Source organism: Blennius ocellaris (assembly GCF_963422515.1).
Source record: "Blennius ocellaris genome assembly, chromosome: 21".
NCBI lineage: Eukaryota > Metazoa > Chordata > Actinopteri > Blenniiformes > Blenniidae > Blennius > Blennius ocellaris.
The window spans coordinates 584,380-596,879 of record NC_137670.1 but is presented as its reverse complement, the minus strand read 5'-3'; the positions used below and the strand labels follow the sequence as shown (position 1 = coordinate 596,879).

At 50.9% G+C, this 12,500-nt stretch overlaps 3 protein-coding genes across 5 annotated transcripts in view; 2 read left to right on the top strand and 1 right to left on the bottom strand.

Moving 5' to 3' along the window:
- slc38a10 (solute carrier family 38 member 10) overlaps positions 1-7,507 on the top strand; it is a 21,721-nt gene extending 14,214 nt beyond the window's left edge. Inside the window, exons 11-19 of the mRNA XM_080516930.1 lie at positions 205-311; positions 409-562; positions 2,110-2,274; positions 2,562-3,077; positions 3,157-3,243; positions 3,607-3,627; positions 4,121-4,261; positions 5,776-6,059; positions 6,276-7,507. Coding sequence (XP_080373056.1) covers positions 205-311; positions 409-562; positions 2,110-2,274; positions 2,562-3,077; positions 3,157-3,243; positions 3,607-3,627; positions 4,121-4,261; positions 5,776-6,059; positions 6,276-6,926 — 2,126 coding nt within the window. The 3' untranslated portion in view covers positions 6,927-7,507. The remainder of the gene's footprint in view (positions 1-204; positions 312-408; positions 563-2,109; positions 2,275-2,561; positions 3,078-3,156; positions 3,244-3,606; positions 3,628-4,120; positions 4,262-5,775; positions 6,060-6,275) is intronic.
- Positions 7,508-7,516: 9 nt separating this feature from the next.
- ndufaf8 (NADH:ubiquinone oxidoreductase complex assembly factor 8) lies at positions 7,517-9,882 on the bottom strand. Its single transcript, XM_080516831.1, has 3 exons — positions 9,670-9,882; positions 8,663-8,773; positions 7,517-7,690 (listed from the first exon to the last, which is right to left on the bottom strand). The coding sequence occupies exons 1-3, from the start codon at positions 9,748-9,750 to the stop codon at positions 7,673-7,675; spliced, it is 210 nt and encodes a 69-aa protein (XP_080372957.1). The 5' UTR covers positions 9,751-9,882; the 3' UTR covers positions 7,517-7,672.
- A 200-nt stretch (positions 9,883-10,082) lies between these two features.
- tepsin (TEPSIN adaptor related protein complex 4 accessory protein) overlaps positions 10,083-12,500 on the top strand; it is a 6,285-nt gene continuing 3,867 nt past the window's right edge. For 2 of the 3 annotated variants that reach the window (XM_080516626.1, XM_080516625.1), the window contains exons 1-6: positions 10,083-10,161; positions 10,512-10,584; positions 11,117-11,208; positions 11,297-11,390; positions 11,502-11,569; positions 11,665-11,746. In XM_080516626.1, the coding sequence (XP_080372752.1) occupies positions 10,123-10,161; positions 10,512-10,584; positions 11,117-11,208; positions 11,297-11,390; positions 11,502-11,569; positions 11,665-11,746 (448 nt within the window). In that variant the 5' untranslated portion in view covers positions 10,083-10,122. Of the gene's footprint in view, positions 10,162-10,511; positions 10,585-10,911; positions 10,984-11,116; positions 11,209-11,296; positions 11,391-11,501; positions 11,570-11,664; positions 11,747-12,500 lie in introns of those variants that run through there. The other variant, XM_080516627.1, reaches the window with a different exon arrangement.

Genomic DNA, 12,500 nt, shown 5'->3' with positions numbered 1-12,500 from the left:
GTTTCATTACACCGGCGTCTATTTGTTTTTTGTTTCTAATGTCATGCGATCTACTGTTACTAGCTTTGCGATCGACGTATTGATCACCGCTGATCTGGAGGAAACACCAGAGGTTGAGAAACTCTGGTCTATAGACACCGTCTTTTCTTTCCACTGCTAGATTTCTTGTTCTGAAATCTCCGTCCTTGTCTCGTGTCCCGGCAGTGGAGACCATCCTGGGCCTCACCGGCGCCACCATGGGGAGCCTCATCTGCTTCATCTGTCCTGCTCTCATCTACAGGAAGATCCAGAAGAGCGGCGTCGTGGCTCAGGTGGGCGGAGCCGACCCGCTACGTCACTCTGCTTACCGTCCATTCAGTTTCTTACTGTCGTGTTGTCTCCACCCTCCTCCACCCCCCCGTGGTGTAGCTGGTGCTGCTGGTGGGTCTGGGCATCCTGCTGGTCAGCACCTTCACCACCCTCTCCATCACGGCCAGCAACCCGGGGCCCCGGGTCCCGGCTCCGCCCCCTCCGGCCCCCGACAAGACCGCGCCCCCGCAGCCCCACCTGCCCGACCTGCAAGGTAAAGATGGCGTCTTCCTGGAGGGGGCCGGCTGACTTCCTGTTGGAGGAGCGGCCCTACGCCCCCGTCCCTCCTGCTCATTTAACCCCGAGATCCACGTGGGGGGTCAGAAATCACCCCCAGTCAAATCAATGCGTAGCCCTAACCCTAACCGGTAGGTTGTGGTAGGAACTAGCTGGTTGTGGTAGGAACTAGTAGGAACTGGTAGGTTCTGGTAGGAACTGGGAGGTTCTGGTAGGAACTAGCTGGTTGTGGTAGGAACTAGTAGGAACTGGTAGGTTCTGGTAGGAACTGGGAGGTTCTGGTAGGAACTAGCTGGTTGTGGTAGGAACTAGTAGGAACTGGTAGGTTCTGGTAGGAACTGGTAGGTTGTGGTAGGAACTGGGAGGTTCTGGTAGGAACTGGTAGGTTCTGGTAGGAACTGGCAGGAACTGGTAGGAACTGGGAGGTTCTGGTAGGTTGTGGTAGGAACTGGGAGGTTCTGGTAGGAACTGGGAGGTTCTGGTAGGTTGTGGTAGGAACTGGGAGGTTCTGGTAGGAACTGGGAGGTTCTGGTAGGTTGTGGTAGGAACTGGGAGGTTCTGGTAGGAACTGGGAGGTTCTGGTAGGTTGTGGTAGGAACTGGGAGGAACTGGGAGGTTCTGGTAGAAACTGAGAGTTTCTGGTAGGAACTGGTAGGTTGTGGGAGGTTCTGGTAGGAACTGGGAGGTTCTGGTAAGAACTGGGAGGTTCTGGTAAGTTGAGCATCCAAGGGTCAAAAGTCATGGAAGAGCAAAGGGCCAGTGAAACTAAAGCACGAAGGCTTTGCCTCCACCTTTCCTCCACCCGGAGGTTGGTGGGCGGAGCGGCCAGACAAACTCCTGATGGAGTCAGAGAGTTTCACACTGACGTGGTTCAAACCCCAGAGCCTCCTGCTTGTCTCTCCTCACCGAGCTGCAGCTCTGTGCTGCCACCTGCTGGAGGCGCCTGGCAGGACGACGGCTTTCATGTTCCTCAATACAAAGACTTTTTATGGTTTATCTTTAAATGACAGAACTTCCAAGCAATGACAATAACTTTGATCAATCACATCCTAACACTTGAACTTAACCACAAGATAAAACTGATCAAAACAAAAAGAAAATGAGGGTTTTCATTTAAAAAAAAAAAAAAAAAAACTTTTTTAAATTTGTATTCTTCATAAATTTAAGAGATTTAAAGTACAGAAGAAGCTCTTTGTGGAAAAACGTTGAAATTTAGTGTTTTTAATGAATCGGATCAAAAAAAGAGCTCATTTTTAACCATTAAAATCCTTTCAGTATAATTCTACGTTCATTCAGCCAGAAACTGTTTTCACCTCAAGGAATTAATCTTTATTTCATGTTCATATAAAACGAGTACATAAGTAGAAAAATAAATACAAATAATGAAAGATGCAACGTACTGAACTGTCGTTAGTTTTAAAACTGAGAATCTCTTTATTAAAAGTTAAAAAATGGTGGAGAACTGATGATGATGATGATGATGATGATGATGATGATGATGATGATGTTCTTCATCCCGTCCAGACAAACTGCTATTGAAAGACGAGGAGAACCTGCAGCCCGGCGGCCCCCCCGGGGAGCCGGTCCGCCCCGCCGGCCCGGAGGAGGCGGAGCCTCCGCAGATCAAAGGGCCGGAAGAGGCGGAGAGGAAGAAGGAGGAGGAGGTGCAGCTGGATCGGCCCGACGCCGGTGAGGAGGAGCACCGGCCTCCTGCCCTTAACGTGGAAAACCTCCACATGTTTTGAACTTAATTTAAATTCGTGGGCAACTTATATATACTTATTTCTTTTATTTGATCAAATTTGCATGTTTTTACTATATTGACGTTTTTCTTTATATACTTGCATGTTTTGTCTGGAACCTCAATGTACTGCTGCTCGTCTACCAGGAAGCTCTTGAAACTTGCTTTTTTTTTTTAAAAGTCGTATAATTTGAGGATTTTCTGTTAAAATAAATAACTGGAAGCGTCTGTTCAGGCGTCGCCGTGGCGGAAGGAGAGGCTCATCGCCACGAGCCGCCCATCCCTCACGACGCCGTGAAGATAGACGTGGTGAAGAACGACGCAGAGCTGGAGGAGGACAGGAAACAGGTGGAGGAGGAGGACAGGAAACGGGTGGAGGAGGAGGGGAGGAAACGGGTGGAGGAGGACGGGAAACGTCCCGCCCCTGTCGGGGACTCGAACAGCGTGGAGGAGGAGGGTGGAGCAGGGAACGCTCTGAACGTGGAGGAGAAACCTGCAGAGAAGAGAGGAGGAGGAGGAGGTGGAGGAGGAGTGGATTTGGGGCGGGGCAAAGCGTCGTCCAATGAGGTGGAGGAGAAGCCCGTCCGTGACGGAGCCAAAAATCAAGACGCTGCCAAGCCGAAGGAGGCGGAGAAGCTCGATCCCGTCAAGGATCCCGTTGCCGTTGACAACGCCGCCGCGGCTGCGTCCAATCAGGAGGCGGGAGCGCGGGTGGAGAAAGTGGGCGTGGCTCCAAACGCTGCCGGAAACCGTGAGTCTGGACGTCTGAGGCGACGGGGCGGGAAGTGATTTTATTTATTGGAAATTTTTTGTGTCTGTTGCCGTTTCAGCTCCACCCCCTGACGGAGGGCGCCGTCCCGCCGGCGGCGAAGCTCCGGTGGCAGACGGCAAAGATGGCGCCGACGAGAAGATGGAGGGTAAGCGAGGCGGCCGTCATCGTCAGCACCTTTCTGAACGTTGATCCTGAAACGCGTAACGGTACTCGCGGCGGCCGGAGGGCGTCCGGTGGCGGCCGTCCGGTGGCGGCGGCCGGAGGGCGTCCGGTGGCGGCGGCCGCAGGACGTCGCTCTTGTTGCTCTTGTTTGTTCTCCTCCACCACCTGGTCCTGGGATCCGTCCCGCCTGCTGAGCCTCTTCTTGCTCCTCGACTCTTCTCTTCTGTTGACGGTCTCATTCTGTTGTTTCCTTTTGCCCTCTCTCCTCCTCCTCCTCCTCCTCCTCCTCCTCTTTTATTTCTCCTCCTCCTCCGTTCTCCTTCTCGCTCTGCTGGACGCCTGTCAGTGATAAAAAAGCTGGTCGCAGGTACGAACCTCGTCTCGTCTTCACTTCCTTCTGACACTCAAACGTCTCTGTTTACATGTTACTTCACTGTTTAACACCATTCTAGACTTAAACTACAGAACATAGTGTGTGTGTGTGTGTGTGTGTGTGTGTGTGTGTGTGTGTGTGTGTGTGTGTGTGTGTGTGTGTGTGTGTGTGTGTGTGTGTGTGTGTGTGTGTGTGTGTGTGTGTGTGTGTGTGTGTGTGTGTGTGTGTGTGTGTGTGTGTGTGCGAGTGAGTATGAGTGTGTGTGTGTGTGTGTGTGCGTGAGTGAGTATGAGTGTGTGTGTAATCCATTAATACCTCTTCCCTCCCGTTTCCTCACATAGAGACTGATCCTAGGTCAGATTAACGAACCTCTGCGCTTCTTAACGAGACGCCAGCAGACGTCCGGCGCTTGTTCACACAGTGTTCTGTGTGTGTGTGTGTGTGTGTGTGTGTGTGTGTGTGTGTGTGTGTGTGTGTGTGTTGGCAGAAGGCCAGCTGGACCACGCCGTCCTCCTGCAGGTCATCAAGGAGCAGCAGGAGCAGCACAAGAGGCTCCTGGACCAGCAGGAGATCCTCCTGGCCGTCATCGAGGAGCAGCACAAGGAGATCCACCAGAAGCAGCCTGCTGGTGGGCACACACACACACACACACACACACACACACACACACACACACACACACACACACACACACACACACACACACACACACACACACACACACACACACACACACACACACACACACACACACACACACACACACACACACACACACACACACACACACACACACACACACACACTAAATCACAGCAGAGAGAAACGAGTAGAAGCTTTGATAAAAACATAATCGTGGTCAGAATCACTTGTTTAATCCAGTGTTTTTCTACCTTTCTGAGTCAAGACACACTTTTGTCTTTGTAAAACTCTGGAGTCACACCTCCACCTGAACATGTTAAAATGTTAAACTCTGTAGCCTCTATTAACACTATAAAGTCTTTCTCATCACAGACATCAAAGTCTTTCTCATCAAAGACATCAAAGTCTTTCTCATCAAAGACATCAAAGTCTTTCTCATCACAGTTTTATCAACAGGAATCCAGTAAATCCAGAAAGCAAGGACTTTTTTTAATAGTGCCTCCATCAGTGTGAAACCTGGACCTGATGGATGAAGAGCTGAGATCCTGGTTTTCAAAAACTTCTCCATCACTGTCACTGACACAGTACTTTGATACAAGATGGTAGCAGGAGGTGGAGATGAACCACACTGACGTCTGTCACTTTACATTTCACCGGCAAAGTTCTGTGCTGCCCTCTAGTGGTGAAGAGTATTTATACAGGATTACTCTGCAACACACTGTCGCTGTGAGAGCAAAGGTTTTTTTAGAAGAAAATGTGAAATGTGATCATTTCCCTGATGAGATCTGGAGGCTGAAAAACTCTGGGCTAGAAAACATTTAGAAACTCGTCGTTTATGAAAAACAGCCGGTGTTCAAGGTTCCTTCAAATTCTCAACGTCTCCTTATTGAAATATCGACACTTCATTGATCCGACAGGCTCCTTGTGACCAACGAGTCGCAGCCGGAACGTTAGATAGATAGATAGATGGAAATTGTCTTGTTGCAGCAATCTGGTACATACCAATATTATAAAATACCATAGAATAGAAATAAAAGTAAAATATAGAAATATCTGGGTAAAAGACATAAAGTAAAACACAGAACGGAACATGGGCACTTAGAAATAAGACGAGATCAAAGCAAGATAAATAAATAGTAAGGTGCAGTGGCAGAGCCATTAGAAGTAGGCATTATATAATAATAATAACTATAATACACATAATAACAATGTGCAATAGTGTATAATACTCGTTTATAGTACTACTAATAATGGTAGCAATAAAATAACAAACAGTAATAATACCAATAGTATTAGTGTGACACATGCGCGGTATAAATATATGTACATGCAATCTGCCATATGAAATATATGATATAATATAAGTGTCAATGTAATTTAGTCCAGGTGGTGATGGAGGCTCTGACGGAGGTGACAGAGTTAAAAAGTCTTATTTCCGCGGGGAGGAAGGACTTCCTGTTTCATGGGAATCAAACATGTGACCTTGTGGTTGTGACACAGGAGCGTCCGCCGGCGAGAACGAGGCGGCGGAAGGCGGAGCGGCGAAGCAGCGTGACGGCGCCGCCCAGGACCCGCCTCTCGCCGGCGGGGAGAAGGTCGTCGTCGTGGCGGCGGCGGCGGAGGACGGCGGCCCGGCGGCCTACAAAGAGGACGGAGGCGCGGTGGCGGCAGGAGAGCCGCTGCAGCGGAGCGAGCTGGGGGCCCGGGGGGTCCCGCTGGGGAAGAAGGGCGGAGGGGGGGACGGAGAGACCAGGGCGGAGGGACAGAGAGACGGCGGGGAGACGGCGGAGAAAGACAGGATGGAGAGAGAGAGGAAGGAGAGGCTGGCCAGGGAGGAGGAGAGGGAGAGAGTGAGGGTGGAGGAGGAGAGGGAGAGGGTGGAGGAGGAGAAGAAGCGTCTGGAGAAGGAGAGGGTGGAGGAGGAGAGAGAGAGGAAGGAGAAGCTGGCCAGGGAGGAGGAGAGGCTGAGAGAGGAGAGGGAGAGGGTGGAGGAGGTGAGAGTGAAGGTGGAGGAGGAGAAGAAGCGTCTGGAGAAGGAGAGGGTGGAGAAGGAGAGGGTGAGGGTGGAGGAGGAGAAGAAACGTCTGGAGAAGGAGAGGGTGGTGGAGGAGGAGAAGAAGCGTCTGGAGAAGGAGAGGGTGGAGGAGGAGAGAGTGAGGGTGGAGGAGAAGAGGGTGGAGGAGGAGCGGCGGCAGCAGCTGCTGAGGCAGCAGGAGGTGGAGGAGCAGCGGGTGCAGCAGGAGCTGCAGAGGGCCGACCTGGAGGTGGTGGAGAGGGTGAAGAAGGAGAGGCAGCAGGCGGAGGAGAGGCGGGCGGAGGAGAGACGGGCGGAGGCTCCGGGGGCCCAGCAGGGGGGCGAGCGAGACGCCGGCGAGGCCCCGAACAACGGAGGAGGACGAGACCTGAAGGAGAAAGCCGCCCGGGACCCCCGGGACCGGGAGCAGGGCGGCAACGACCTGAGGCGCAGGCGCAGGGCCGTGGCCCCCCCCCTCCCCGGCGGGCCCCCCCCCCCTCCGGGGGGCCTCCCCGGCCTGGAGCCCCTGCTGGAGCTGGGCGGCCCGGGGCTGCACGCCGCGCTGGAGGAGCAGCTGCTGGTCGGAGGCGTCGTTCATAGCAGGAGGATCAACCAGGTGGAGGGGGAGGCACAGTGACACACACACACACACACACACACACACACACACACACACACACACTCTGTTGGAACAAAGACGTTGTAAATATTAAGTTATGTGTCAGGAAGCGACGGCGTCTCCTCCGCTGCTTCTCTGCAAATGCCGAACGTCTTTGAACCCTCCGTCACTTTTATTTTGTCGGCCTCTTCCACTTCCTGTCCGGCTTCCCGCCTTCCAGATGTGAACATTGGGACCTGGAGTCTGATCCAACCCGTGGCTGTGAGGTGGCCCGGGACCCTCCTGGCACTTCTGCTGGGATTTTCAAATTAAAGGTCCGGTCGTAGCGATGCAGCGGTTTGATCCGGACCCTCCGTGGTTCCGTCAGCGTCGCCCCCCCCCCCCCCCCCCCCCGCTGAGTTAAAGTGCCTTCAGGTCTGACGCTGTCAGAACTCCTCCCTGGTTCTTGTCGCCACGACGACGACAAAATGAGAAGTTGGTCCGGTTTCTCAGTAGCTTGACGCGTCGTCCTTCGTACGAGAGCTTATTTTTCTACCTGCATGGCTTTTCTCTACGTTTTTGCTGAACATTACTGAATAAAAGAAGCTTCTGGATCCAAACGGGAGACGAGCGTTTGTACACCATTTTATTCACTTTAAATATTTATAGCGCCACAACTTCAGGGCTCATTAATATACAGTCATTAAAACCCAGTGGATTATGTGTTGATGCTGCTGCTCCGCTGAACGCCGCTCCGCTGAACGCCGCTCCAGGAAGCTTCTCCATCATCGGCCTCGTTTGGCCTGGAAATATTGAAAAGAGGTGAGAAACTCGTCCTCCAGAGGCTGGTTTGTCTTATTAAGCAGAATAAACGTGACTTATCAGGCCCACAAACAGAAACAGCTCATGTTTGATCCAGTTTTCATTCTGGATTCTCAACAGACTTTAGAACAAAACTCCTCTCTTGGACACAGAAAGAGGAAAAGCAGCTTCAATAAAACGGCTCCGGTATGAAATCATGTCCTTAACAGCCGTCGACGTATAAACGCAACTTTAAGACGAGTCATGAAATCGAGAATAACCTCTGGACTTTATTCTCTCCAGATCAGACTCGTGACTGCCGTCAAGTGAGCCGGCACTCGATTTTAACTGCGCTTTTATTATCGTCTTTACGGTAAAACACAAGACAGCGTACGGCCGCAATGCTGGAAGGAAATCCTTCAAAATTAAAGCCCTGAAAGCAACGACACACAGACAGCCTGTTTTCAAATTGCAATAAAATGGAGTCCTTCATAGGTTTACACCCAATTTCACTTCAGTGCAGTACTAGACATACTCCTTTGTTACTACAAGAAATATGAAAGAATATTACAGTAGACATTTGGAGTAAAGTACTCTTAAACATGGATGTGTTGATCGAAAATTATGGTCTCTCGCCTGTTTTCAAATTGCAATAAAATGGAATCCTTCATGGGTTTTTCTACTGTAATATTCCTTCATATTTCTTGTAGTAACAAAGGAGTATGCCTAGTATTGCGCTGAAGTGAAATGGGGTGTAAACCTATGGAGGATTCCGTTTTATTGCATTTTAAAATCAGACCATCTGTCTTTCTGTCGCTTCCTTCCAGCATTGAGGCCGTACGCTGTCTTGTGTTTTACCGTAAACGCGTTAATAAAAGCGCAGTTAAAATTGAGTGCCGGCTCACTTTGACGGCAGTGACTCGTGAGGATGAACATTTCCATTAAAAGCAGTGAAAGCAGAGTTGCGGACTCACGGCGTTGGTGAAGCAGATCTTCAGAGCCTGGAACTCTTTGGCGCAGCGATTCTTCTTCAGCTCCTCTCGGCTGGTTGTGGCGGCGGCGACGCACTGGCCGTACGCCCCCGCCTGCACAACAAACAAACAAACAAACAAACATTGAACAAGGACTTCATCTGCACATCTTTCAGTTAAAACCTGCAGAGTTTAACAACGTCGCTTTGACTCTACTTCCTTTCCTGCAGTTTTATTATGACTATTTTCCTCTTTCTGTCTCGACTTAAACTAAAGGTTGGTTTTCGTTTGTTTACGAGGCTGAAGTTGGTTTTTGATTCAGGAGTTTAAGGGGGAAAGTTTGTTTGTTTTCTGTTCTATGTACCCAAGTAAAAATAGTCTAAATATTTTCAGTGACACATAAACATTGCCCAAAAAACACAATATTGAATTTGTAAAGCCTTCATTTTATTAATGGAAACACTTAAGGGGAGACTTTGGACCAGGTCCACGTGAAAAAAAACACTAAATTAGATTTATTTGAAAATCTAAATGGTGCAAATTTCACTGTTTTTGTCTTAATTGCTCAACTTTTCCAGCTACAGAGGGAAAAACCTAGATTATTTTCAATCTGGAACAAACCAAAGAGCCTAAAGATTCATACAATGATGCCCTCATAACATAATAATACACACCAACGATTTATTTCTACATATAGGAAACTGGAATATCATTTTATGTTCTTTAAAATCTAAATTTCAAACCTGCAAGGACTGACTTTATTAAAGAACAGCCTATTAATGCCTAAATTAACCTTTTACTGTCAAGTCCTTTATTTGTTTCAAACAATTATTCATAGTGTTAATGTTTATATGGGATGGAAGAATAGAAATACACATTAGAACACAATGAAAATAGCACACTGTGTGACTATATTAAGAGAAATAAGACAATTGAGGCACACGGTGGATGAAGGATGTTGAAATAAAAGGTTTCCAGCAGACGATGTGTGGATCTGCTGATGAACTCACCTCTTCTGCACACTGAGCGAAAAGTTCAGAGAAAAGTCGCATTTTCTCCCGATTCCGACTCCAAACATTCGAGCCCGACATGCTGCTGCTCGGGTTCGAGGTCGGACTTAAAGAAGCGCGAGCGGCCGCCGCGTCACAAAGCGTCCAGAACCGTCATTTAAACGAAAAAACCCCGAATCGCGAGCGTCGCGGGCGGCGCCATGTTGTTTGACCTCCCTCGTCTGGACGACGCCCGCCGGCTCGATCCGACAACGTGATTGGCTGCTGGCCTTGTCAATCAAATATGTCCCTCGCGCCGATTCGCGGTCGTCCTCCTCTACGTCACTCTTCTCCACAGCCAACAGGCGTACGGGGGTTCCCGCAATGATGGCCTCTGATTGGCTCGCGCGAGCCCCGCCCACCTCTCGCAGCGCCCCGGAGGAAGATGAGTGACCAGAGTAGGTTTGCGAAATCATGGCAACATTTATGGAAAGACTCGCCTTTCTTCAAAAAGTAAGTGACGCCGAGACTCGTTCTCGTCCTCCGGTGACGACTCGCGGCGGGAAGAAGCGTTTTGCGAGCGGCGGGACGTTGACGCGCTGGTTAGAAGCCGCTCTGCTCCTGGAGCTGCAGCTGCTTTAGCCTCGAAGCTAACCGGCTAGCAGACCCGACACTCTTAGTCTTTAATCACGTTCTGCCTCGCCGAGGCGCCACTGGTCACGTGCTGTTCAAACTCGTACGAGAACCCCCGGTGTGGTGCCTGCTTTAGTTTCCATGTCGGCGCTTCACAGCCACGAAAGCTTTCAGTTGCTGGTTTTTCTCTGAATAATCTGATCCAGTGTCTCTTCGACACAATAATCCAGGTTCCCACGCTGATGAAAGCCACGGCGGACGATGAAGCTCCCTGCCCGGGGTACCTGTTCCAGGAGATTGGGAGTATCCTTTGTGTGATTGGCTGAACCCCCGATGACATCATGTAGGGATTGATTTCTGATTGGCTGCTTGGAGCAACACACTTTTTAAAACCTGGAACAACCAGGGAGAGAGAGGACACACTGTCTTCTTCTGGGACGTCTGTCCTGGTGTGGAGACGGTCAGTACTGCTGGAGGAGACGGTCGGTACTGCTGGAGGAGACGGTCAGTACTGCTGGAGGAGACGGTCGGTACTGCTGGAGGAGACGGTCGGTACTGCTAGAGGAGACGGTCAGTACTGCAGGAGGAGACGGTCGGTACTGCTGGAGGAGACGGTCAGTACTGCAGGAGGAGACGGTCGGTACTGCTGGAGGAGACGGTCAGTACTGCAGGAGGAGACGGTCGGTACTGCTGGAGGAGACGGTCAGTACTGTTGGTTAAAGCTTCAGCTGCTCCTCTACTAACCTTTATTTTGAAAGGGTGTGACGTCACAGAGCTGCTCAGGTGTTTCAAACAGGAATCATCAGTTCCACCTCTTTAACCTCCGTCACACTAGAAATGTCTCACGAGTCGCCGGGCGGAGCTCAGTGTTTACTGGAGTACCTGCTGGAGCGGCTGCAGGTGGAGTCCTGCCACGTCAAGCTGAAGGTGAGCCACCACCCTCCACCCTGATCCTCCACCACCCTCCTCCCTGATCCTCCACCAGGGCCTTGACCTCAACTTGTGGGTGTTTCAGGTGCTGAAGATCTTCCTCCACCTCTGTGGCCACGCCTCCACCCACTTCCTCACAGAACTGCGAAGAAACTCCACCTTCATCCAGCAGGCTTCAGGTGAGACGCCCATCACCCCCCCCCCCCCCCCCCCCCCCCGGCGGTCCTTGTGGCTCCGCCCCCACCAGTCCTGGCGTGTTGTGAGAGTTGTTGTGTGGACTGGTTCCTCAGTGTACAGCGGCGCTCCGGACCCCGTCCACGGCACGGCGCTCCACCAGAAGGTCAGGACGGCGGCTCAGGTGGGCTCCGGACTTCCGGGTTTCTCCGCGGCGGCGCGGCGTAGAACCTGGGCGGCGACCGGTTAGCTAGCTAACGTGACGCGTGTCCTTCACAGGAAGTGGCCCGGCTGCTTTTCACCGACGCCTTTTCTACCAAGGGCGGCGTGCGTCCGCTCGGCACGGCGCAAGCTACAATGGGTGAGTTCATGGTGGGGGGGGGGGCGGGGTGGGGGTGGGGGGGGGGTCTCACTGAGCCAAGATGGTGGACGTGTTCCCGGAAGCGGAGCCGAGTTGCTTCGGCGACGGAACGACGCGTTCCGAGGTCACGTGACGATACCGAGCACTACGTCGGAAACGGTGGGAGTTTGGTGCCCCACAGAGGAATGAGTGATGATGTCATGTTACCATGGCAACTGCAGGACTTTTTTTTTTGTCCCACGTATGATGACGTTCAATACAATCAGTTAAATCTCCGGTAAACTTGGAATATATAGTATTTTCGTTGAATTTGTTTTCTTTTAGAAAGTAAAAAGTTTCTTTCCGAGTTCCTCAAACCGTCTTTTTCTCCACGACGGAGGGAAGAAGGTTCCGGAGAGCGAAACACAGCAGGAACACCTCGATACCGGAAACCACAAGCCCTCTGCTGCCGTCCTTTGTGGGTTCACCTTTGATCTCCCAGCTCCGGAAGCCGTTTCACAAAGCTCAGCACATTAAGAAGTGATGCAATAAATAAACGTGTTTTTAGGGGGAACGTTCAGAAAAATCCACCTTATATTCCCTTTTGTCTTTTTCCTTCATTTTACTTTCTTTTAATCTTTTCTTTTCATTCGTTATATTTTCCTTCATCTTTCATCTTTTGTCCTCCCTATTTCTGTTTCACTTTGATCTATTTTTCCTTTGCCCTCAAAGCGCCGGCTGGATGACGGGGTTAGCGTGAAAACAGGATGTTGAT